Raw genomic sequence first — 27,579 nt, 5'->3', positions numbered from 1 at the left:
TATATATATATATATATATATATATATATATAACACCCTATACCTGGTACCTTTCCCTATCCCTTTTTCCCTTTTCTCCTTTTTGTGTGTCCTTGTCAGGTACTGGGATATTCCTTTAAGACCTGATCTCAGTTCCATATATAAGGCTCCTCCTAATCCTCCTCTTTTTTGCCTTTATAGGTTTATCAGCCTTGCAAGAAGCAACTCATCTACTCGTCTTAGCCTGTTACCTGAGGATCATCTCATCAGAACTTCACACAGTTCTCTGGAATTCCATTTCACCTTGTGGAATCAACTCTCTACTATTGTGGGTTTGCCAGCTTTATAACCCTCCTAATAACCACTGCCTTTTGTCTCTATACGTACTCCATTCGTTACTAGACTTCGAACCAGCTGGAGCAACTATCCACAGCGGATGACATCACGCAGCGCACGCTGCTTTCAGTGCACACAGCGTAACATGCTCCTTTAACTGATCTCACTGAGACACGCCGCTCTCTCGGAACACAGCTCTCTGCAGTGGCCTAGAATCACGGTAAAATGAACTGTTACCATCGCTCATTAAGGCTAAATATAGGAGTGTATTGACTGAATGTATTATAATTTGCTCCTAACAAACTAGTTGCTATATGAACTAACCTCGACAAACCATTCAGGTATACGTAATTTTGCCCTGCTTGTATTCCAAGGGCCCAACACGCTGTCTATGTGAATTAAAGTCCTGAAAGGAATCATTTGCTAGTTGCAGACAAACCCCTAACAAATTATCCTCTTTCAGTCAAAGACTTACTGCAGTAAGCAAACCTCGCTTTCTCTATTAAAATAGTTACACTTATATCTTTCTTACATACACTGTATTAGTGACACGTCCTGAATATCTCTCTGGATATTCTGTTAACATACCCACTTGGCTGCCCTCGGTATGGACTCAGAAAATAACTTTTCTACCATATATATTTTATGTAATACTTGTCTATATATTTTTATGCTACTATAGCCTTCAATTTATACGAATATAATTTCTTTGTACTATTGCACCCCCTAGAGTTGGACACAGCAGTGTTACCAGCGGTTTTGCATAAAAAAACACATCCCCAACAACTTAAAGACTGTACAACCAAACTGTTGATTACACAAAAACACCAGCAAATATCTTAAAGGGCCAAAACCTATTACATTAATGCATACCTTCCAACATTTAAAATATCCAAAGAGGGACACTTTTTTCCATGTTAAAGGGGATAGGGCATGTAATTTTAAACAACTTTCTAATTTACAGTCATCATCAAATTTTCTTTGTACTTTGGTATTCTTAGTTTAAAGCTAAACTTCGGTAGGCTCATATGCAAATTTTTAAGCTCTTAAAGGCCACCTCTAATCTGAATGCATTTGACAGTTTTTCTAAACTAGAGGGCATTACTTCATGCGTTTCATATAGATAACATTGTGCTCATGCACGTGAAGTTATTTAAGAGTCAGAATTAATTGAAATGCAAGTCTGTCAAAAGATCTGAGATAAGTAGACAGTCAGCAGAAGCGTAGATACAAGGTAATTACAGAGGTAAAAAAGTATATTTCTATAACAGTGTTGGCTATGCAAAACTGGGAAATGTTAAATAAAGGGACTATTTTTTTAAACAATAAAATTGTTGGTGTTTACTATTCCTTTAACAGGGCTTTGCTGCCCCCCACAGGTACACAGCATATCCTATTACAGGACACACAAATTTACATACCCGCACACTCATAGGCAAATATTTACATAGACACATACACATATTTACACACATTTACACACACACACACACACATACACATTTTTACACACACACATACACATATTTACACACATTTACACACACACATTTTTACACACACACATACACATATTTACACACACACACACATAGACATTTTTACACACACACACATATTTACACACATTTTTAAACTCAAATACATGCATACACACATATTCATAAACACATTTTGGGAAGGGCAATGGATGCCAGTGTCAATAGTTTGACCCTTTTCTGACAGGTTGCTAACTGACAATCTGTGTCTGAACTACTTCAGTGATCACAGTTGAAACACTAAGACTTGTGGCCTGCTGGACACAGGAATTTTAAAGCTGCTCTGTTTTTGTTCTTTTCCTACTAGGTAGCTCCTGCCAGCGTACACAGCACTGACTCTCAAATGTGCCCTGCTAGCCCCAACGGCCCACCAATCTCCCTGGAAAAAGTCTGCACAAAAATCAGCAAATTAGTTCAGGTTCAGCAGACACTGCCCGGGCTGCGGCAGCCACGCACAGATGGATCTGACCATGACACACTGACACAGTTACTCAGATTTTACCCACCTGGAGAACAACTAGACTCACGTCCTCAGAGACACACTGCCCACACTCCAGTTCTGACTCCTCAAGACAAAGCTCTGTTGTGTTTGCCGCTCCCTGCCCTCACTCAAAGACCAGAGTCAGCAAGGCACGTGCAGTCACGTCCGCTCAAAACTTGTGACTGGAAACTGCACTGACTGACTGTGCAGGTATTGGGTGTGATTGTGGTCACGTGATGACCATGTGGTAAGGCGGGGCCAATAAGATTTAAAAAAAATGTTTTTTTAAAGAAAATAAATAAAGCAGCAGCCAGGGGGCAATGCGGGACAGACGGCACTCTACCTGGGACAGCCCGCTAAAATCTGGAAAGTTGGGGGGTATTCATTAAAGTGCTAAAAAAAGTCTCCACTGAGCTGCCAAAGAGTTAATAAAGCCATTCAGTATAGTCTGTAACATCTGAAAAGAGCATAAAGAATGCAGGAACTGCAAAACAGGCAAAAAAAAGTGTGTCAAGAGTTAGTCCCCTGGCTATGGTGTACCTGACTAAATACCTACAAATAGCCTCCGAGCAGTGAGTGCTAAAGGTAAAGCACTTACCTGCAAAAACACCCCTCCACCAGCTATGCAGATGCAGCAGTATTCAGAGGAGAGGTCATACAGTGCAAATACAGGTATTGCAGAGGAAATACCAAAATTCCACGGTAGAAGGCTGCAGTACAAATTCCTGTGACATTTGAGGACAGAATCCCATAGGAAATACCTTTACTACTTGTTTAAAAGTGAGAGAAGAGGCAAAGGCTTCAGAATCTGCACCCTTGAAAAAAACATGCATTGTAGGAAGCACTACAACAGCACTATTCAATAGACACTCACAAACAAGCATCAAAACAGCCAAACCAGTACGGAAACATATCAGCAGAGGTTATAGAAATAGGAGTATATTATAGATCCATAAAGGGAAGCAGAAGACATGTCCCTGCAACCAATTACAGAGGGTTTATTAAAGATTTCCCAAGAGGTGAAACCATAGAATCATAAACTATACCCCAAATATATCCCTCTGATGACAAGCACTGTACTCTGAGGGGAAACCGGGCCTAACATATACCAAGCAGCCTAACCGTTACTAAAAGTAGCGACCGCAGCATCCAGGATCCCTATATAATCATAAAAGTATATGTACTAATGAAGCAAGCACTAATAAAGCAAGCACTAATAAGCTGGCCAGTGGCATTCATAATGGCTAAAACATAAACTTACATAAAAAAACTTAAAGGGACACTGAACCTAATTTTTTTCTTTCACGATTCAGATAGAGCATGACATTTTAAGCAACTTTCTAATTTACTCCTATTATCAATTTTTCTTTGTTCTCTTGCTATCTTTATTTTAAAAGCAGGAATGTAAATCTTAGCAGCCAGCCCATTTTAGGTTCAGCACCTTGGATAGCGCTTGCTTATTTGATGCTTTCATTTACCCTCCAATAAGCAAGCATAACCCAGGTTCTCAACCAAAAATGGTCCGGATCCTATGCATCATATTCCTGCTTTTTAAATAAAGATAGCAAGAGAACGAAGAAAATTTGATAATAGGAGTAAATTGGAAAGTTGCTTAAAATTGCATGCTCTTGCTGGATCATGAAAGAAACATTTTGGGTTTAGTGTCCCTTTAAACCTAGTATTGAGAATATTATTAGTAGAAGGTTTAAGCATGTCCTGGAGTAAGAATAAAAGACAAATAAGTGCTAAGAAGTTTCCTGCACTAAATGTCAGAAGGGAATACCCTGATCCCTTTAAAGGATAACGATAAGCTATAATGCCTAATACTCCAAATGTCTCCCTCATGACTAAGTCAGTACTGAAGAGGGGAACTCCAGGGTCCTAAACCAGGAAACCCTAAAATAAAATAACAAACACTCTTACACATCTTTATTCTCCACCTACCTCCAGTGGAGGCAAAGACAAGACTGATTACTATTGAGGTGGGAGGGTTTATAAAGAGCTCTGAGGTTTGGGAATCTTTGCCTCCCCCTAGTGGCAGAAAAGGTAATTCACAGGAGTAATGGATCATGGACTCTTATCACCTATTTGAAAGAAATATCACCTGAACCTCTCTATGTAAAAAGGAAGATATTTTACCTCAAAATGTCCTCAGTAACTACATCTCATTGTAAACAGACTTTAAGCAGCCAACCAGGATGCTAGTCTCAGGACTTGCAAGGAAGTGTGCATACATCTGGAATATGCAAGCACAGTCTTGTTATCTCCCAGCTCAATTTCAGAATTTTACTATAAAATCTCACAATATTTTAGTAAAATTTCATGAGATTACAGTAAAGCAAAGTGTGCACTGTTAAAGCTTATTTTATTTTTCTTCAACATACAACTGACAGTAGCTAAAGGATAATTGTTCACTGAGCACTTACTATTGTGAGCTGAAGAAATGTTGAGGTAAATATCTACTTTTATTTAACAGAGATGTTCATGTGATATTTTCTGGTCAGCTTTTTACAGTTATGCTGCATCACTTTCAAGAGATTTAGCATATGGGTATTATGCCCCTTTAAATCAGATATATGGGTAAATGTTATGCTCATTGGGGAGCAGTATGTGTTTATGTAAATAAAGAAAATATTAAAGGAATAGTCTAGTCAAAATTAAACTTTCATGATTCAGATAGAGCATGCAATGTTAAGCAACTTTCTAATTTACTCATATTATCAATTTTTCTTTGTTCTTTTGCTATCTTTATTTAAAAAAGCAGGAATGTAAGCATAGGCCCATTTTTGGTTCAACACCTGGGTAGTGCTTTCTGATTGGTGTCTAAATGTAGCCACCAATCAGCAAGTGCTACCCAGATGATGAACCAAAAATGGGCCGGCTCCTAAGCTTACATTCAAATATTACTTGGACTTATTTAATAACACTCAGCTAGATTACGAGTTTTGCGTTATGAGTGAAAAAGCATCGTTATGCTTCATAAAGATGCTTTTTCCCTAACGCCGCTATTACAAGTTTTTTCAGAATAGGTGTACCGCACACCTTTTTGGCCGTCACGAAACGTCAGTACCGCAATTTTAAAAATTCCTTTTTTCAATGGGACTCCCATAGCGCAGGTATTACGAGTTTTGCGGTGAGGCCAAAAAGTGAGTGGTACAGCCTAAAATGACAAGATCTGTACCGTCATCTAAAGTCAGTAGTTATGAGTTTTATGCTACAAAGCTGTACCATAAAACTCATAACTAAAGTGTTAAAAAGTACACTAACACCTATAAACTACCTATTAACCCCTAAACCTAGGCCCTCCCGCATTGCAAACACTATAATAAATTTATTAACCCCTAATTTGCCGCTCCGAATATCGCCGCCACTTAAAAAATGTATTAACCCCTATTCCGCCGCTACCTGACATAATCACCACTACAATAAAACTATTAACCCCCTAAACCGCCACCCTCCTGCATCGCAAACACTATTTAAAGATTATTAACCCTTAATCTGCCGTCTGACCACACCGCCACAATAATAAACCTATTAACCACTAAACCGCAAGCCCCCACAACGAAATATACTAAAATAAACTATTAACCCCAAAACCTCTGGCCTCCCACATCCCTACATAAATATATTAACCCCTAACCCTAACACCCCCTAACTAAAATTTAATTAAAATAAATCTAAATTAAACTTACAATTATTACCTAAATAATTCCTATTTAAAACTAAATACCTATAAAATAAAACCTAAGCTAGCTACAAAATAAATAATAGTTACATTGTAGCTAGCTTAGGTTTTATTTCTATTTCACAGGTAAGGTTGTATTTATTTTAACTAGGTAGACTAGTTAGTAAATAGTTATTAACTATTTAATAACTACCTAGCTAAAATAAATACAAAGTTACCTGTAAAATAAAACCTAACCTGCCTTACACTAAAACCTAAAATTACAATAAAATAAAATACAATTATCTAAATTTAAAAAAAAAATAAACTCTAAATTACACAAAATAAAAAACAAAATTATGAAAAATAAAAATGAATTACTCCTAATCTAATAGCCCTATCAAAATAAAAAAGGCTTCCCAAAATAAAAAAAACCATAGCCTACACTAAACTACCAATGGCCCTTAAAAGGGCCTTTTGCGGGGCATTGCCCCAAAGAAATCAGCTCTTTTACCTGTAAAAAAAAATACAAACAACCCCCCAACAGTAAAACCCACCACTCACACAACCAAACCCCCCAAATAAAATTCTATCTAAATAAACCTAAGCTAACCATTGACCTTAAAAGGGCATTTAGCTATTTTACATTGCCCAAACCCTAAGCTAAAAATAAAACCCACCCAATAAACCCTTAAAACCTAACACTAACCCCCAACGATCCACTTACAGTTTTCGAAGACCGGACATCCATCCTCATCCAGGCGGCAGAAGTCTTCATCCAAGCGGGCAGAAGTCTTCATCCAGACGGCATCTTCTATCTTTATCCATCCATCCGTCGCGGAGCGGGTCCATCTTCAAGACATCCGGTGCTGAGCATCCTCTTCTTCCGATGGTCGCTAAAGAATGAAGTTTCCCTTTAAGTGATGTCATCCAAGATGGTGTTCCTTACATTGTGATTGGCTGATAGAATTATATCAGCTAATAGGAATTAAAGGGGAAAAATCCTATTGGCTGTTGCAATCAGCCAATAGGATTGAGCTTGCATTCTATTGGCTGATTGGAATAGCCAATAGAATGCGAGCTTAATCCTATTGGCTGATTTGATCAGCCAATAGGATGAAAGCTCAATCCTATTGGCTGATTGCAACAGCCAATAGGATTTTTTCCCCTTTAATTCCTTTTGGCTGATAGAATTCTATCAGCCAATCGAAATGTAAGGGACACCATCTTGGAAGACGTCACTTAAAGGGAAACTTCATTCTTCAGCGATCATCGGAAGAAGAGGATGGATGAAGATAGAAGATGCCGACTGGATGAAGACTTCTGCCCGCTTGAATGAGGACTTCTGCCCGCTTGGATGAGGATGGATGTCCGGTCTTTGAAAACTGTAAGTGGATCATCGGGGGTTAGTGTTAGGTTTTTTTAAGGGTTTATTGGGTGGGTTTTATTTTAGATTAGGGTTTGGGCAATGTAAAAGAGCTAAATGCCCTTTTAAGGGCATTGCCCATCCAAATGTCCTTTTCAGGGCAATGGTTAGCTTAAGTTTATTTAGATAGATTTTTATTTGGGCGGTTTGGTTGTGTGGGTGGTGGGTTTTACTGTTGGGGGGTTGTTTGTATTTTTTTTTTCAGGTAAAAGAGCCGATTTCTTTGGGGCAATGCCCCGCAAAAGGCCCTTTCAAGGGTCATTGGTAGTTTATTGTAGGCTAGGGTTTTTTTATTTTGGGGTTTTTTTTATTTTGACAGGGCTATTAGATTACGAGTAATTCGTTTTTATTTTTGATCATTTTGTTTTTTATTTTGTGCAATTGTTTTTTTTTTTTGTAATTTAGATACTTGTATTTTATTAATTTAATTTATTTTATTGTAATGTTAGGTTTTATTTTACAGGTAACTTTGTATTTATTTTAGCTAGGTAGTTAGTAAATAGTTAAAGGGACAGTTCACCCAAAAAAATTCTCCCCTTTAAATTATTCCCAATGATCCTTTTAACCTGCTAGAGTGTATTAAATTGGTTACAAGTAGCTCCTTTACTCCTATTTCAGCATTTGAAATAGCTGATTTAGCCTGTGGTATCGCCACCTACACTGAACAAATTAATACTGGAGTATAGGCTATTGAATAGCCTAAGTATACACAGCCAGCAGAAGAGATTACACTCTCAGTGGGATGCAGGATAGTTAAGTAATAAAATTATCATTTTCCATTGTTCTCTCTATGTATTGAGCTTTGGTTTCCAACCAAATAAAAGATAAGGAAGCAAGTCTGTTTACACAAACTTAGAACATAATGAGATCTGATATCAACTTTAAGTTCAACCCACTGTAATAGGCTGTGGTTTCAAAGCACAAAATCAGCTACTTCATATACACAAATAAGCATGAAAATGGAATTTCTCAAATATTTTATACTCTGCAGTTGGTATAACAAGTCATTTAAAATACATTAATGGAAAAACAATGTTACAGTGTACTGTCCCTTTAATAACTATTTACTAACTAGTCTACCTAGTTAAAATAAATACAAACTTACCTGTGAAATAAAAATAAAACCTAAGCTAGCTACAATGTAACTATTATTTATTTTGTAGCTAGCTTAGTTTTTTTTTTTTTACAGGTATTTAGTTTTAAATAGGAATTATTTAGGTAATAATGTAAGTTTAATTTAGATTTATTTTAATTATATTTAAGTTAGGGCAGGGGGGGGTTAGGGCCCAGAGGCAGAACTTTTCTTCACTTTCTGCGATGAAATTTTTTTTTTTAGTGAAAATGTTTCTGTAGTTTATTTCTAAATAAAATTTACATGTTAAATTAGGCAGTTACACTACAGCACCAGTTCAATTGCAATGTGTCGATCAACTGGAGAATAAAGCAATTTTAAACGTTTAATAATATAGTGCAGCAGCTGAAAATTGCATTCAAAATTAGCTGCAGACAAAAAAAATCAATTGTGTTAAGTCTTTAAAATGTCTCTTGAATAAATTTGTTTCTTTTTCTCTTGGTCTAACATGACAAGGTAGAAATGAAGTAATAAAAACAGTGCATTGCTCACAAAAACATATTACATTCTGAAGTCACAGCTTTACAAACCCGGAAAGGCTAGTGGGCATGGTTGAAAAAAAATCCCTATGAGACAGTCAACAATAAATGTACTGTTGCTTTGCAGCACTGCTCCATATTTGATTGTTCTCTTCAAACAGTACTTTACTCTGGATGCACTGTTAAGGAAGTTAAGGAACATTTACACAGTGCAGCCAGAGCACAGCTCTGTTTGAAAAGAATAGTCTAATGTTGAGCAGTGAAAGCAATAACAGTTTCTGCATGTGTCCCATTCTTTCTGCAGACATACTGCATTTTCTACTATGATATCTCAGATCACAGCATGTTCTGCCTTGAGGTACTTAGGGTTAGGTTAGGGGTTAATATATTTATTTAGTGTTAGTGATGTGGGAGGCCAGTGGTTTAGGGGTTAATAACTTTAGTATAGTGGCGGCGACATTGGGGGCGGCAGATTAGAGGTTAATAAATGTAATGTAGGTGGCAGTGATATCGGGAGCGGAGATTAGGGGTTAATAAGTCTATTTAGGTGGCAGCGATGTTAGAGGAAGATGATTAGGGGTTAATAACTGTAATGTAGGTGGCAGCGATGTTAGGGGCAGCAGATTAGGGGTGTTTAGACTTTGTTTTTATGTTAGGGCATCAGGTTTAAACGTAACTTTTTCTCTCCCCATAGACATCAATGGGGCTGCGTTACGGAGCTTTTTTTCCGCAATCGCAGGTGTTAGGCTTTTTTTTTGCTGGCTCTCCCCATTGATGTCTATAGGGATATCGTGCATGAGCACGTGAAAACACCACTTGTATTTGGGTGAGGTATGGAGCTCAAAGCCACCATATCACCCACGCAAGGGAATAAAGAACATTATAGGAAAACGGAACAGCAATTAAAGGAACGTAAAAGCAAAAATAAACTGTTCTAATGTGTTAACTTAACATAATATTATTGTGCTATTTCTTGTATATAACTATAGGGATGTGGAAATATTCTGCATTCAATAGTGAAACAAAAAGCTGGAAATGGCTGCGGTCTGCAGCATTCGTCTTGTTTCTGCGCCAGACTTATAAGAGTAAACATGCAACACACAAATATATATGCAAATACAGATAGTTTGGCAGCAGAATGTAATGAAAAAAATATTCTTTATTTTAAAATAAAACCTGTTCTGCATATTTAAAACAAATAACAGTGTTTGCATCTAATATCTAAAATTGCCTGATCTATCTGAATCATGAAAGTTTAATCTTGACTAGACTATTCCTTTAAGCACAAATGGATAGAATAAATTAGAATAACCTCTCGAAACAGAGATTGAAAAAGCCTATGGTATTAACAAGTACAAGGGGTTCCTTTATCATTTTAACAGTTTATACTTACAGGTACAAATCCCAAAATCTCGAATTCCAAAATCCAAATTTATTCTGAAATCCAAACTTGTCTTTATTTAAAATAACACATATTACCTTTCTGATTACAGTACTATACTATCTTTCTGAGGGTACCATGTATACAAAAGTATTACAAATAGTATAAAACTACCTTTGGGTTGCATGTATAAGCTGTAATACCACATCTATATGTTGCCTAAAATAATGACAAGAAATTGTTGTTTACACATGGTCCTGCCCCCACTCCAAACTGTCCCATTTAACAGATGCAAATATTCCAATATCCAAACCTTTTCCGTTCCCAAGCAGTTTGGATAAAGGGTTTTCAACCCCTATTACATCTAAACTGTTGAAATACAGCAGCAGTTCTATGGGGTGCTTTTCTGGGCTTGGATTCAATATAAAGCTAGTTTCACAGGAGTATTACAACTGAAAACTGTACCAAAGATTGTTGAAGTTATCAATTTCATTGATAAGGATGAGTAATCTCAGCCTAAACTGCACAAATATAAAGAGGCATGTTAATATACCTAACTGCTCCGTGTGTTTTCAATTTCAATTATTTAGAACATATCTGGGGCAAATCAGTTTTTATCTGGGTGACTGATCCAAGAATATTTTCTTTCTGTGGAGCAGGGTGGAATCATGTGGTCTGGCTTTAGGTGCAACAATATACTGACTAGCCTTTAATTAGAAGGTGCTCTCACTGACACCCTGAGAAGTGACCTCTCCCATCTGATAGTTTTCTCAAGTGCATGTCCTACAAAGATCAGTCACAAATATCTCAGAATTAAACAGCTTATCTTTTTCAAATCAAGCATTTCCTGTTCTAGAAGAATTGCGTGTTTTTTAGGCTAATGAAGCACACCCTGGCTTGTTTGTTCACTATTTGCAGTCATGCTGATTCTTGATTCACTAAGTATTCACAAACCCCTTCTGCACACAATTCTGTTCACCTGATGCTGAATTTCTCAGCAATCTCTCTGCACTACGTGCAACTAGTCCTGGGTTAAACACACCTAACATTTTGTCTCAGTAATCCCTTTAAGATACAAGATGGATGGCTCATTTATCCCTCTGCCCTGAAGGTAACTAGTCCTAGGTGTCTTATTGAACTTAATGCAATACATGATCCTTGAAGTATCAGCATCTGTCATGCATGCACCTGATCTGAGAATCTATGTGTCTCTTTCCTACAGCATCTGATCTTGCATGTCTTATCACTCTGCCTTAAAGGGACAGTTTACTCAAAAAAATTCTCCCCTTTAATTTGTTCCCAATGATCCACTTTACCTGCTGGCGTGTATTAAATTGTTTACAAGTAGCTCCTTTACCCTTATATTGGCATTTGAAATAGCTAATTTAGCATGTGGTATCCCCACCTATTCTGAAAGTTTGTGGCCGCACGTACCAGCTATAGATAAGCTATGTAAACAAAGCCAGCAGAAGAAATTACACTCCCAGTGTGATAAAGCAGAGATAAGGTAATAATATGTTGATTTTCCATTGTTCTCTCAAAGTATTGGTGATTATTTTAAAGACAGATATAAGATAAAGAAGCAGGTATATGTGCACAATGTGATACAGTAATGAGATCTGATTATACCTACAAGCTCAACCTATTTTATTAGGCTGTGGCTTCAAAACACAAAATCAGAGCTTTAATATACAGAAATAAACCTTAAAAAGCTAATTTTCATACATTTTTTACTCTGCAGTTGGTAAAAAAAGCAATTGCAAACGCATTAAGGGAAAAACAATTTTACAGTATACTGTCCCTTTAAGCAGATCAGGAGCTGTAAGAAAAAGACAGAGATTCTCAGATCAGTAGTATATGTGGCAGAGATGCTGATAATTCAAGAATGTATGGCACAAAGTCAATGAGACATCCAAACCATGTGTGTGCAGGGAAGAGATAAATGGCTGTCTCGGTTGTTGTTCTGCCCTACATGCATCTGACCAGCTCCTTGCATTCTCAGAGCAAGATTTATTATTGAACTTGTACTATTTTTGCGCCTAAAAATTAGCCTGCACCTGATCCTTACAGTCACTCTGAGCATCTGTTTCCTACTGGCAGTAACTGTGAGCATCTCTTTCCTACTGGCACCTGATCCTTGCAGTCACTGTGTGCATCTCTTTCCTACAGGCACTTGATCATTGCAGTCATTCTGTACATCTCTTTCTTACTGGCACCTGATCCTTGCAGTCATTCTGAGCATCCCTTTCCTACAGGCACTTGATCCTTGCAGTCACTCTGTACATCTCTTTCTTACTGGCACCTGATCCTTGCAGTCACTCTGTGCATCTTTCTTACTGGCACCTGATCCTTGCAGTCACTCTGTGCATCTCTTTCCTACTGGCGCATGATCCTTGCAGTCACTCTGTGCATCTCTTTCCTACAGGCACTTGATCCTTGCAGTCATTCTGTGCATCTCTTTCTTACTGGCACCTGATCCTTGCAGTCACTCTGAGCATCCCTTTCCTACAGGCACTTGATCCTTGCAGTCACTCTGTACATCTCTTTCTTACTGGCACCTGATCCTTGCAGTCACTCTGTGCATCTCTTTCCTACAGGCACCTGATCCTTGCAGTCACTCTGTGCATCTCTTTCCTACAGCCGGCACCTGATCCTTGCAGTCACTTTGTGCATCTCTTTCCTACAGGCACCTGATCCTTGCAGTCACTCTGTGCATCTCTTTCCTACAGGCACCTGATTCTTGAAGTCACTGCATCTCTTTCCTACAGGCACTTGATCCTTGCAGTCACTCTGTGCATCTCTTTCCTACAGGCACCTGTTCCTTGCAGTCACTCTGTGCATCTCTTTCCTACAGGCACCTGATCATTGCAGTCACTATGTGCATATCTTTCCTACTGGCACCTGATCCTTGCAGTCACTATGTGCATATCTTTCCTACTGGCACCTGATTCTTGCAGTCACTTTGCGCATCTCTTTCCTACAGGCACTTGATCTTTGATGTGTCAGCACCACTACCCTGCATGCACTTGATCTTGTATTTCTCATTTATCTCTCGCCAAGCACACAACCAACCCTGAATGTCTCACTGGTCTTTCTGTTACACACACTACACACCTGATTTGTCAGAACGCCAGAGCCTAATAACGACACACCCAGATATCAAGGTCCAGTAACACTTGTTATTCATGTAAGCTGAGGCTCCAACCACAGAGAAATGTTAACAAACACTGCTACAAACAAGAAAAATCAGGGTACATAGCTCGTAGCTTCGCAGTTCACACGCAATATGCATATGGAGCTGCGTCACTATATACAGATTAGCAATAACCCTTTATACATCCCCAGCATTTGTGTAATGATATTACACAAACAATACTTGGTGTGCGGGAAACTGATGGCGACAGGTTATTGTCACACTTAGCACCTGCGCTATGTGCAGCAGATTCTCGCTCCCACAGGGAGCTCTGCTGGAAACTCTCCATAAAAAGATCCCTCCCCACAGCGATGCGCTCAGTACTTACTTGTCCCCCGCCATGCTGGTGTTGCAATGCTGACTGGGAGTGGGGTAGGGTTGCCCCTGTTGCCCCTCCCTGCAGATACCAAACACCGCTCATTTTTGTTTATAGTTGGCTGTGCAGTAACTATGGAGTCGGAGCTGATCCGCTACAGACAGGGAGGGGTCTGTGCATGTTCCGGTAACGGACAGTTTAGGCACAGAATGACCGACTCATTTCATTGACAAGTAGCTGCGCCTCTACGCTATTTCTAGCAAAGCTGATACACGGGGCTTTGTGCAGTTGAACAAAATGGGGATTGCATTACTTAGCGCTGAAGTATATGGTCCTGTGACCAATTCAGGTTCGCACCCTGGGGTTGTACAGCCCTTTAGCTAAGAATGTTTTCCATATTTTTTAAATGCGGTAAATAAAAAAAAAAAACACAATTATCCTAGATTTAAAAAATTCCCGCTGAGTTCAGTTAGTTATAAAAAGGCTGATAAAGTATCTAAATGGAACAGAGTAGTAAAATGTTCTTTCCTTGAAGTTGTTCCCAATGATCCATTTTACTTGCTGAAGTGTAATACATTATTTAAAATTAAACATATTTTGACTTTTGAAATAGGTGCTAAACCTTCAACTATGTAAAATAAATTTGAGTGGGTGTGGGTAAAAGCCGGATCTTGCCGGATCCACGTCTAATTTAGACAGATATACACAAATTTAACTGTTTTCCACACAAACAAATCCAGACACTTCTGTATCCACCATTTTTTTACACAAAAACATCTGGATCCTTTGAGAACCAACACTTTTTTACAGAAAAACAGCTGGATCCTGCCGGATCCATGTCTAATTTAGACAGATATACACAAATTTAAATGTTTTCCACACAAACACATCCAGTCACTTCTGGATCCACCAATTTTTTACACAAAAACATCTGGATCCTTTGAGAACCAACACTTTTTTTTACAGAAAAACAGCTGGATCCTGCCAGATCCATATGTTTAGACAGAGATACACAAATTTACCTGTTTTCCACACAAACACATCCAGACACTTCTGGATCCACCAATTTTTTTTTGCACAAAAACATCTGGATCCTTTGAGAACCAACACTTTTTTACAGAAAAACAGCTGGATCCTACCGGATCCATGTCTTGTTTAGACAGAGATACACAAATTTACCTGTTTTCCACACAAACACATCCAGACACTTCTGGATCCACCAATTTTTTTTACACAAAACATCTGGGTCCTTTCAGAACCAACACTTTTTTTTAAAGAAAAACAGCCGGATCCTGCCGGAATTATGTCTAATTTAGACAGATATACACAAATTTAAATGTTTTCCACACAAACACATGCAGTCAATTCTGGATCCACCATTTTTTTTACACAAAAACATCTGGATCCTTTCAGAACCAACACTTTTTTTAAAGAAAAACAGCCGGATCCTGCCGGATCCATGTCTAGTTTAGACAGAGATACAGAAATGTAAGTGTTTTCCACACAAACACATCCAGGCACTTGTGAATCCACCAGTTTTTAACACAAAAACATCTGGGTCCTTTCAGAACCAACACTTTTTTACAGAAAAACAGCTGTATCCATGTCTCATTTAGACAGATATACACAAATTTAACTGTTTTCCACACAAACACATCCAGACACTTCTGGGTCCACAAATTTGTTATATAAAAACATCTGGGTCCTTTCAGAACCAACACTTTTTTTTACAGAAAAACAGCCGGATCCTGCCGGACCCATGTCTAATTTAGACAGATATACACAAATTTAAATGTTTTCCACACTAACACATCCAGTCACGTCTGGATCCACCAATTTTTTTACACAAAAACATCTGGTTTCTTTCAGAACCAACACTATTTAACAGAAAAACATCTGGATCCTGCCGGATCCATGTCTAGTTTAGACAGAGATACACAAATGTAACTGTTTTCCACACAAACACATCTAGACACTTCTGGATCCACCAATTTGTTTACACAAAAAAATCTGGGTCCTTTTAGAACCAACACTTTCTTACAGAAAAAAGCCGGATCCTATCGGATTCATCTCCAATTTAGACAGATACACACAAATTTAAGTGTTTTTCACACAAACACATCCAGACACTTCTGGATCCACAATATTTTTACACAAAAACATCTGGGTCCTTTAAGAACCAATACTTTTTTATAGAAAAAAAGCCGGATCCTGCTGGATGCTTCTGCAAGCGAAATGCAGGTGGATATTTTCGTTAAATACTCTCACCCCAGTAGGTCTGAATGAACAGGATGGATATGGCTCCTTTCTATAATATATCAACAATAATTTTGAATACTGTTAGTTCACCACATGTTGAAAAACTCACTTAAATTGAACATTAAGGTACTGGATACGACTTGTATGACACAATTTTTGTTTACAAATAATATCTATATGCATACACCTCTGCTGTCTCCCATATAAATCTGTGGTAAGTGAGGTTGAAAGTAAATATACGTAGATATGCCTAATACTGGATCACTAATAAACGTATAGTTTCTTTATATATATATATATATATGGTGATTAGTTATGTATACATATATATGTCAAATTTATAGGCATATGGTTTCTATATATATATATATATATATATATATATATATAGTGACAAGTTATGCTAAATATAATGGCACATTATGTTCCTTGCTTTATGTCATGATCGTAGCATATTATAGATAATGTGTTGAGATCTATTTGTCTATGTAACTGGTTCTTTTCATTCTGTCACATCATTGTGTATTCAGTTGGTATGACATATGCTGTTTAACACTTTTGGCTATATATAATCTTGTTGATAATGTGATCACTCACGTTTGCTGATACGAGCATGTATTCACAGCAATGACTGTTTCTATTATGTAAACATCAGATTTATTCATTTACTGAAAAGCTGACCATGATGTGTTAACTTAGGATTTGCTGTCTCTCCATTCCCAATCATGTGATGTCTCATTATCCAATCACATTGCGGTCATCGCGATAGGCTCCTCATAGGGGTGTGTAGCTCACCCCTGATTGGCTATTAGATAGTTCTTAGGCAGGGGGGCTTTTCCAATTCGTGTTAGCCTTTGACAAAGCCGTGTTATGGTGAAATGCGCTTCAGGCGTACCTTGAGACCAGTAGTCACATTTAATTGCTCCTATTTTGTTTCTCATATAGCTATTTTATGTAGCTATCCTAATTTGCTCTACTTAGCGTTGGTTATCACATAGACCTGTACTTACTTGCTCAGTGACTGCACTTTATAGCTTAATTTGTTGTGAGCTCAATCCTCTTTTTTAGATATGGTTCCTTGTGCAGCACATTAGCATTTTTGTCTGGGCTGGTCTGTGTGCTGTCCTTCGTTCGACTACTAGTTATATTCAGTTACAAAAATGAGAGAATAGGCGCCAAATAGTGTGTATCGAACGGGTAAAAGGACAGCGCACCCCAACTATGACTTCTACTTACAAGAGACAGAGCACTTGATAAGTGCCACAAACACCTTCTGAACCATTAGCAGCTGTCCAGATCGCTGATCAGAGCCGTCAAACCCTCCGGACTGGTGCTGTAGATGTGAGAGATAGAAGACAGGGGCACTGCAATAGTGTATATCAGTGTGTAAAAGATCTACACAAACAATGATAAAACCATACTCACAATATATAAGGCACTTGATAAGTGCCACAAAAGCCTTCTGGACAATTCTCAGCTGTCCAGCACACTGTATTCACTGGCAAAAACAAGCTGTCTTAACTGGTTGCTGTCGTCTCTGGTGAAAGAGTCTTTAGCCGAACTCGGTGATGTGTTAACACTGTGATATAGCTGGTGGACAACGTCCCAAAAAGCTTCAGTCCAATAAAAAGGTATAAGCCGTGATTATTAAATGTATAAGATTTATTTAAAATCAATCTCGTCACAACGCGTTTCCCAGTAACTAAGACCGCTTCATCAGGTGTATACAAAACTTACAATAATCACAGCTTATAAAGCCCGAGTCGGCATCTAACCCGACCCAGAGCGCATGCGCGAACAACCCAGCAAGCATCGAACCAATAAGATTCCTCAAAAGCCGGCTAGATTACCATGGGCCCGTAAAAAGGGCTTGGCTACACAAACCTATATTACTAGCCAATCAGATAAAGTGATGGGAACCAACTTCAAAGTGATAGGAGGATAAACTATTAATACGTTATCAGTACATCATAGGTAAAATAAACTAGATATAAGTAACGTGTATATTATTACCATCATTAGGGGATTGTGATGAAATAAAAAGATTACGTAACAAACATAATATATATAAATATATATATATATATACACATATACATGTGCAAATATTAAATATAAATTTATATATACCTCCCTAAAATACAGGGGCAAGTGACAAATAGATAAATATACTGAAATAGAGAACAAAAAAAGGCTACTCATGTCTTGATAGTAACTATTAATTAAAAGCAGCCATGTCAATATTTTCATTAAACCCATGTGGAGTTAGAATTTTTAATTTCCAAATCCAAAAGGTTTCTCTTTGCCTTAAATGGATAAGTCTATTTCTACCCCATTTGGGATTAATGAACTCTAGATGGAAAATATTAAAAATGTCAGTTTGTCCTTCATGGCAAAAAACACTATGTCGTGGGACACTATGATTCATAATTCCTTTTTTATAAAATATTGACATGGCTGCTTTTAATTAATAGTTACTATCAAGACATGAGTAGCCTTTTTTTTGTTCTCTATTTCAGTATATTTATCTATTTGTCACTTGCCCCTGTATTTTAGGGAGGTATATATAAATTTATATTTAATATTTGCCCATGTATATGTGTATATATATATTTTTTATATATAGTTTAAACTTTAGGGAGTATTTATTTATAGCATTATTATATGTATTTGATTTTAATTGTGTCCTTTATAATTTTAAGTTAATTGAGGTTATTTATTGTTTGAGGGGTTTTTCCTAAATGGTTCAACATTATGCCTCCTACGGGTAACGTTGGAGACTCAACCCCTCAGAGATTTATCCACATTTCTTTACAATATATATTTATATATTTTTTTATATATATTTTTTATATAATTTTGGATGTTAATTTTATGCTGGAAGATTTTATTAGATATTCTTTAGTATCTAACAGTTGTTTTGTAAATGCAGGAATAACCTAGTAATCTTCAGACTAGAAGGGCCAACAATTAGTTGGAGACGGACCTAAGGCAGTACATGAATTTGTTAACCTTCTTAGGTTTCTGTTGAATGTTGACACATTTCCTTATGCCTTGTTTCGCAATTTTAATTTTGCGGCATCATTTTAATTTTTAATACTTAGCGACAAGGCACCTAATATTTCCATTATTGGATCGCCTTGGGTAGATACCATTATTGTTACGCGATCTTTTTATTTCATCACAATCCCCTAATGCTGGTAATAATATACACGTTACTTATATATAGTTTATTTTACCTATGATGTACTGATAACGTATTAATAGTTTATCCTCCTATCACGTTAAAGTTGGTTCCCATCACTTTATCTGATTGGCTAGTAATATAGGTTTGTGTAGCCAAGCCCTTTTTACTGGCCTATGGTAATCTAGCCGGCTTTTCAGGAATCTTATTGGTTCGATGCTTGCTTATAAATATATATTGTAAAGAAATGTGGATAAATCTCTGAGGGGTTGAGTCTCCAACGTTACCCATAGGAGGCATAATGTTGAACCATTTAGGAAAAACCCCTCAAACAATAAATAACCTCAATTAACTTAAAATTATAAAGGACACAATTAAAATCAAATACATATAATAATGCTATAAATAAATACTCCCTAAAGTTTAAACTATATATAAACATAATATATATAAAAAATATATATATACACATATACATGGGCAAATATTAAATATAAATTTATATATACCTCCCTAAAATACAGGGGCAAGTGACAAATAGATAAATATACTGAAATAGAGAACAAAAAAAAGGCTACTCATGTCTTGATAGTAACTATTAATTAAAAGCAGCCATGTCAATATTTTATAAAAAAGGAATTATGAATCACAGTGTCCCACGACATAGTGTTTTTTGCCATGAAGGACAAACTGACATTTTTAATATTTTCCATCTAGAGTTCATTAATCCCAAATGGGGAAGAAATAGACTTATCCATTTAAGGCAAAGAGAAACCTTTTGGATTTGGAAATTAAAAATTCTAACTCCACATGGGTTTAATGAAAATATTGATATGGCTGCTTTTAATTAATAGTTACTATCAAGACATGAGTAGCCTTTTTTTGTTCTCTATTTCAGTATATTTATCTATTTGTCACTTGCCCCTGTATTTTAGGGAGGTATATATAAATTTATATTTAATATTTGCACATGTATATGTGTATATATATATTTTTATATATATTATGTTTGTTACGTAATCTTTTTATTTCATCACAATCCCCTAATGCTGGTAATAATATACACGTTACTTATATATAGTTTATTTTACCTATGATGTACTGATAACGTATTAATAGTTTATCCTCCTATCACGTTAAAGTTGGTTCCCATCACTTTATCTGATTGGCTAGTAATATAGGTTTGTGTAGCCAAGCCCTTTTTACTGGCCTATGGTAATCTAGCCGGCTTTTCAGGAATCTTATTGGTTCGATGCTTGCTTATAAATATATATTGTAAAGAAATGTGGATAAATCTCTGAGGGGTTGAGTCTCCAACGTTACCCATAGGAGGCATAATGTTGAACCATTTAGGAAAAACCCCTCAAACAATAAATAACCTCAATTAACTTAAAATTATAAAGGACACAATTAAAATCAAATACATATAATAATGCTATAAATAAATACTCCCTAAAGTTTAAACTATATATAAACATAATATATATAAAAAATATATATATACACATATACATGGGCAAATATTAAATATAAATTTATATATACCTCCCTAAAATACAGGGGCAAGTGACAAATAGATAAATATACTGAAATAGAGAACAAAAAAAAGGCTACTCATGTCTTGATAGTAACTATTAATTAAAAGCAGCCATGTCAATATTTTATAAAAAAGGAATTATGAATCACAGTGTCCCACGACATAGTGTTTTTTGCCATGAAGGACAAACTGACATTTTTAATATTTTCCATCTAGAGTTCATTAATCCCAAATGGGGAAGAAATAGACTTATCCATTTAAGGCAAAGAGAAACCTTTTGGATTTGGAAATTAAAAATTCTAACTCCACATGGGTTTAATGAAAATATTGATATGGCTGCTTTTAATTAATAGTTACTATCAAGACATGAGTAGCCTTTTTTTGTTCTCTATTTCAGTATATTTATCTATTTGTCACTTGCCCCTGTATTTTAGGGAGGTATATATAAATTTATATTTAATATTTGCACATGTATATGTGTATATATATATTTTTATATATATTATGTTTGTTACGTAATCTTTTTATTTCATCACAATCCCCTAATGATGGTAATAATATACACGTTACTTATATCTAGTTTATTTTACCTATGATGTACTGATAACGTATTAATAGTTTATCCTCCTATCACTTTGAAGTTGGTTCCCATCACTTTATCTGATTGGCTAGTAATATAGGTTTGTGTAGCCAAGCCCTTTTTACGGGCCCATGGTAATCTAGCCGGCTTTTGAGGAATCTTATTGGTTCGATGCTTGCTGGGTTGTTCGCGCATGCGCTCTGGGTCGGGTTAGACGCCGACTCGGGCTTTATAAGCTGTGATTATTGTAAGTTTTGTATACACCTGATGAAGCGGTCTTAGTTACCGTGAAACGCGTTGTGACGAGATTGATTTTAAATAAATCTTATACATTTAATAATCACGGCTTATACCTTTTTATTGGACAGAAGCTTTTTGGGACGTTGTCCACCAGCTATATCACAGTGTTAACACATCACCGAGTTCGGCTAAAGACTCTTTCACCAGAGACGACAGCAACCAGTTAAGACAGCTTGTTTTTGCCAGTGAATACAGTGTGCTGGATAGCTGAGAATTGTCCAGAAGGCTTTTGTGGCACTTATCAAGTGCCTTATATATTGTGAGTATGGTTTTATCGTTGTTTGTGTAGATCTTTTACACACTGATATACACTATTGCAGTGCCCCTGTCTTCTATCTCTCACATCTACAGCACCAGTCCGGAGGGTTTGACAGCTCTGATCAGTGATCTGGACAGCTGCTAATGGTTCAGAAGGCGTTTGTGGCACTTATCAAGTGCTCTGTCTCTTGTAAGTAGAAGTCATAGTTGGGGTGAGCTGTCCTTTTACCCGTTCAATACACACTATTTGGCGCCTATTCTCTCATTTTTGTATCTGCAGATTCGTGTGTTTGGCCATTCAAGCAATTGGAAGGAGTTTTGCTGCCTGGGGATCTTATTACTTATTACAATAGTGTGGACTTTCTAGGTCTGATTTTGACCAACATTGCACATTTGCACAATGGTTTGCATCATTTAGTTATAGTTTATGGAACACTGTTTTATTTTTGGTGACCATCATAGCATTTATTATCCTATTTTTATTTGCTTTTTTGCATTTATTCTGTATCTTTATTCTCCTCACTTAGCTTGTGATTAGTGTTTGTATACAGGGAGTGCAGAATTATTAGGCAAATGAGTATTTTGACCACATCATCCTCTTTATGCATGTTGTCTTACTCCAAGCTGTATAGGCTCGAAAGCCTACTACCAATTAAGCATATTAGGTGATGTGCATCTCTGTAATGAGAAGGGGTGTGGTCTAATGACATCAACACCCTATATCAGGTGTGCATAATTATTAGGCAACTTCCTTTCCTTTGGCAAAATGGGTCAAAAGAAGGACTTGACAGGCTCAGAAAAGTCAAAAATAGTGAGATATCTTGCAGAGGGATGCAGCACTCTTAAAATTGCAAAGCTTCTGAAGCGTGATCATCGAACAATCAAGCGTTTCATTCAAAATAGTCAACAGGGTCGCAAGAAGCGTGTGGAAAAACCAAGGCGCAAAATAACTGCCCATGAACTGAGAAAAGTCAAGCGTGCAGCTGCCAAGATGCCACTTGCCACCAGTTTGGCCATATTTCAGAGCTGCAACATCACTGGAGTGCCCAAAAGCACAAGGTGTGCAATACTCAGAGACATGGCCAAGGTAAGAAAGGCTGAAAGACGACCACCACTGAACAAGACACACAAGCTGAAACGTCAAGACTGGGCCAAGAAATATCTCAAGACTGATTTTTCTAAGGTTTTATGGACTGATGAAATGAGAGTGAGTCTTGATGGGCCAGATGGATAGGCCCGTGGCTGGATTGGTAAAGGGCAGAGAGCTCCAGTCCGACTCAGACGCCAGCAAGATGGAGGTGGAGTACTGGTTTGGGCTGGTATCATCAAAGATGAGCTTGTGGGGCCTTTTCGGGTTGAGGATGGAGTCAAGCTCAACTCCCAGTCCTACTGCCAGTTTCTGGAAGACACCTTCTTCAAGCAGTGGTACAGGAAGAAGTCTGCATCCTTCAAGAAAAACATGATTTTCATGCAGGACAATGCTCCATCACACGCGTCCAAGTACTCCACAGCGTGGCTGGCAAGAAAGGGTATAAAAGAAGAAAATCTAATGACATGGCCTCCTTGTTCACCTGATCTGAACCCCATTGAGAACCTGTGGTCCATCATCAAATGTGAGATTTACAAGGGGGGAAAACAGTACACCTCTCTGAACAGTGTCTGGGAGGCTGTGGTTGCTGCTGCACGCAATGTTGATGGTGAACAGATCAAAACACTGACAGAATTCATGGATGGCAGGCTTTTGAGTGTCCTTGCAAAGAAAGGTGGCTATATTGGTCACTGATTTGTTTTTGTTTTGTTTTTGAATGTCAGAAATGTATATTTGTGAATGTTGAGATGTTATATTGGTTTCACTGGTAAAAATAAATAATTGAAATGTGTATATATTTGTTTTTTGTTAAGTTGCCTAATAATTATGCACAGTAATAGTCACCTGCACACACAGATATCCCCCTAAAATAGCTATAACTAAAAACAAACTAAAAACTACTTCCAAAACTATTCAGCTTTGATATTAATGAGTTTTTTGGGTTCATTGAGAACATGGTTGTTGTTCAATAATAAAATTAATCCTCAAAAATACAACTTGCCTAATAATTCTGCACTCCCTGTAGTAACATCATTTATCACATTATTTTATTATTTTTTTGGTACTTGTGTTTATCATTATATGCACTCACTATTTAGGCGCATCTGACGTTTTTTCACTATTCATAGTTATATTCAGTGCCTTCCTTGTGATTACTGGTACTCCATACTTTTCTAATCTAAGTTTTTTTGTTTTTTTTGTTTAAATGATTTTTATTGAAAATTGGTACATTGAAAATGAACAAGATATATACTTTCAGTTACATCATAATAGGATCATAGCTGTTCACAGTGAAGACAGTCATCATTAGTGATTAATCCAATTCTCATAAGAATTTTTGGGATTTTTTTTGAAGGAAGAAGTGAGTCATAACATATCATTAGAAGATATAAAAGAATATAGAGGGTGTTAGTAAGCGAGGATAGGGAGATAGGGGTTAAAAGGGGGAATGGAGGGGGGAGAGGGTGTCCCGCCTGGCCTACTTTCTTTAAAATCACAGGAAAGAAAGTTGTTGTAGCTTATAAAAGTCTTGGGTATAGAATGTCGGGGGGACTGTTTAAGTGTGGCCATCATAAGACCCTTGATCCCATATAAATTGAATATTGCAGATCATGTCTTGTTTACCTAGATAACAGTAATGCATCCTTTCTAGCGTGAGGACATGGTCTACTTCAGATTTCCATTGGGCAATAGACGGTATCTCACATGTCTTCCATTTCCTAGGGATTAAGCGTTTAGCGCAAGATAGCATTAGGAGAAGCAGCTTTCTGCGGTAAACGCAAGTGATTTTAGGCATGAGATTAAGTATTATAATTGATGGGGAGAGTGTGACTGGCACCCCCAGAGTATGGGCTATGTGTCTTTCTATTTGGTTCCAGAAGGTATGTAGGAGGGGGCACGACCACCATATGTGGGTGAGGGTACCTTCCTCACCACATCGTCTCCAACAGCTGGAGGAGGCATTAGGGTATATGATCCTCAGGCGCTGAGGAGTTAAATACCATCGAGCTAATATTTTGTAGTTTAATTCAGATATGGTCAAGGATAGGGAGGCAGAATGTGTGTGTCGAAAGCATTGTCTCCAGGTCTCAGTGTCAAGGTCATTTTGGAGTTCAACTGCCCACTTAGTGAGGTATGTAGGTCTTTTTTCAGGGAAAGAGCCCCTGAGCATTCTGTACGCTAGAGAGATATGTGCTCTATTTATATTCGGATTAATACATAGCTGTTCAAAAGTGGTCAGGGGTCTAAGTATCATTTCTTTGTGTGGGCAGTGGGTGATCGCGTGTCTAATCTGTAGGTAGGAATACCAACGGTGGAAGGGTGGGCCTAGTTCTTCATTAAGGGTAAGTCTGTCTTTGACTCCCGAGGTGTTGGTCACTAAATAAACTGGTAGGGACCCATGAGGTCTGTTGGTTGAGTTGTGAGAGTATAGGTCGTGTTTGAGAAAGAGGCAATATCGAAGGAGGGGGGTCAGGGGGGAAAGTACAGTAGAGATTCCCTTTGTGTGAGTGAGTACATCATCCCATACTTCTAGGGAAGCTTTAATATAGTCATTGTCTTGTATAGTGCGTGGTCTGGACTCTTTAGGAATCCAAGGGAGGTCTCTTATGGGGTTAGCCTGAGCTAGATGGCCCTCCATCTGTATCCAAAGCTTTGAGGGGTTGGCATGGTTCCAAGCTATAACCCTAGCTAAATGTGCGGCTTTATAGTAGTTAGCAAGATTAGGGACGCCTAGGCCTCCATCTTCTTTACTTAAATACATGGTGTGCTGAGCTATCCTAGGGCGCTTGTATGACCATATGAAGGAGTTAATCATTTTTTGTTGTGCTGAGAGAAAGGGTTTCGGTAAGGGCAAGGGAAGGGCCTGGAACAGATATAGGTATCTGGGGACTATCATCATCTTCACCGTGTTGATGCGCCCTAGCCATGATAAATGTCCCTGTTTATGCCAGTTATCTAGCGAGGATTTAACGTTCGTTTGGAGGTTGATAAAGTTATCTGGAAAGAGTGTGTGTGGATCTTTGGAGATTGTCAAGCCTAGATATTTAAGTTTGTCTGGTAGTGTAAACTTTGTTTGTCGTGTAATGTACAGCATTTCTTGAGAGGTTAGATTTATTGGCAATAGACCCGACTTCTCCATGTTAATGGAGAAGTTGGAAACCTGTTTGTATGCGTCTAGGATTTGTATGAGAGCGGGGAGGGAGGTAGTTGGGGATTGTAGGGTGAATATCACGTCGTCCGCGAACAGTAGGCATTTTTGGGTGGTGTCTCCAAATTTTAGGCCTTGTATATGATGACAGTGTCTAATTTGTAGTGCCAGTATTTCAACTGTAATAGCAAATAATAGGGGCGAGAGCGGGCACCCTTGACGTGTGCCATTGGAGATGGGAAAAGATTGGGATATATTATTGTTGACTTTGATTTTTGCGCTCGGGTTATGATAAAGGGCCTTTATTCTGGAAATGAAGAGCTCGGAAAAGCCGAACTTTGACAGGGCGGACCACATAAATTGCCAGTCCACCCTGTCAAATGCTTTCTCAGCATCCGTCGAAAGCAAGGTTAGGGGTGTGTGGGAAAGGTGGGCTTGTTGGAGTGAGTGAAGTAATCTAGTAGTGTTATCTTTCGCCTCTCTCCCCTTAATGAAGCCCACCTGATCAGGGTGGACTATGTTGGGCAATATCTCATTCATGCGGTTGGCTAAAATTTTGGCATATATTTTCATGTCGATATTTATAAGGGAAATCGGTCTATAGTTATTGACTACATCATTGGGCTTGCCCGGTTTAGGAATCACCGTGATTACTGCTTCTAGGAGGGAGCTGGGCAAAGCAGCACCCTGGTCTATATCGTTAAAAAGTGTCAGGAGTTGGGGGTTTATGTGTTCTTGTAAGAGCTGGTAAAATTTAGATGTGAGGCCGTCTGGACCTGGGGATTTGCCATTTGGTAAGGACTTAATAACTAAGTTAATGTCCCTCAGGGTAATGGGAGAGTCTAAGAATTGTTTATCGTCATCTGTGATAGAGGTTATAGGGACAGTGTTCAAATATGTTTCTATTTCCTCTTTCCTATCTTGTGATGCGGAGTCTGCTAAATTATATAGTTGCTTATAGTAAGAGGCAAATGAGTTGACAATTTCTTCATTTTTGTGGGTTGTCTCACCAGATGGGTGGCGGATTGTCTTAATGAAATTGGAAAGCCTTTGTTTTTTAAGGGACCTGGCTAGTAGGCGGCCTGATTTGTTACTTTCTATGAAAAATTTAGATTTGGTAGTTAACGCTCTCATGTGGGCTTTTTGAATTAGAAATTTATTTAGGGCTTCTCTAGCGTCATTTAACTTGGAGAGTTTGGATGTGGAGGATGGATCTGCTCTAAGAGTGGTTTCACAGGTGTTTAGTTCGTCGGATAGTGAAGTGAACTGGGCGTTATGAATTTTGCGTTGTGTGGCAG

The 27,579-nt window shown here is 37.7% G+C and overlaps 1 protein-coding gene across 2 annotated transcripts in view; it reads right to left on the bottom strand.

Moving 5' to 3' along the window:
* Positions 1 to 14,081, bottom strand: part of LOC128665989 (para-nitrobenzyl esterase) — a 230,878-nt gene extending 216,797 nt beyond the window's left edge. The window contains exon 1 of one of the 2 annotated variants that reach the window (XM_053720317.1): positions 13,938 to 14,081. In XM_053720317.1, the coding sequence (XP_053576292.1) occupies positions 13,938 to 13,951 (14 nt within the window). In that variant the 5' untranslated portion in view covers positions 13,952 to 14,081. Of the gene's footprint in view, positions 1 to 2,359; positions 2,540 to 13,937 lie in introns of those variants that run through there. The other variant, XM_053720318.1, reaches the window with a different exon arrangement.
* Positions 14,082 to 27,579: the final 13,498 nt, after the last annotated feature.

This window comes from Bombina bombina, chromosome 7 (genome assembly GCF_027579735.1).
Source record: "Bombina bombina isolate aBomBom1 chromosome 7, aBomBom1.pri, whole genome shotgun sequence".
Taxonomy (NCBI): Eukaryota; Metazoa; Chordata; class Amphibia; order Anura; family Bombinatoridae; genus Bombina; species Bombina bombina.
Note: the sequence above shows the minus strand (reverse complement) of the source record. Positions and strands in the feature narration are given on the sequence as shown.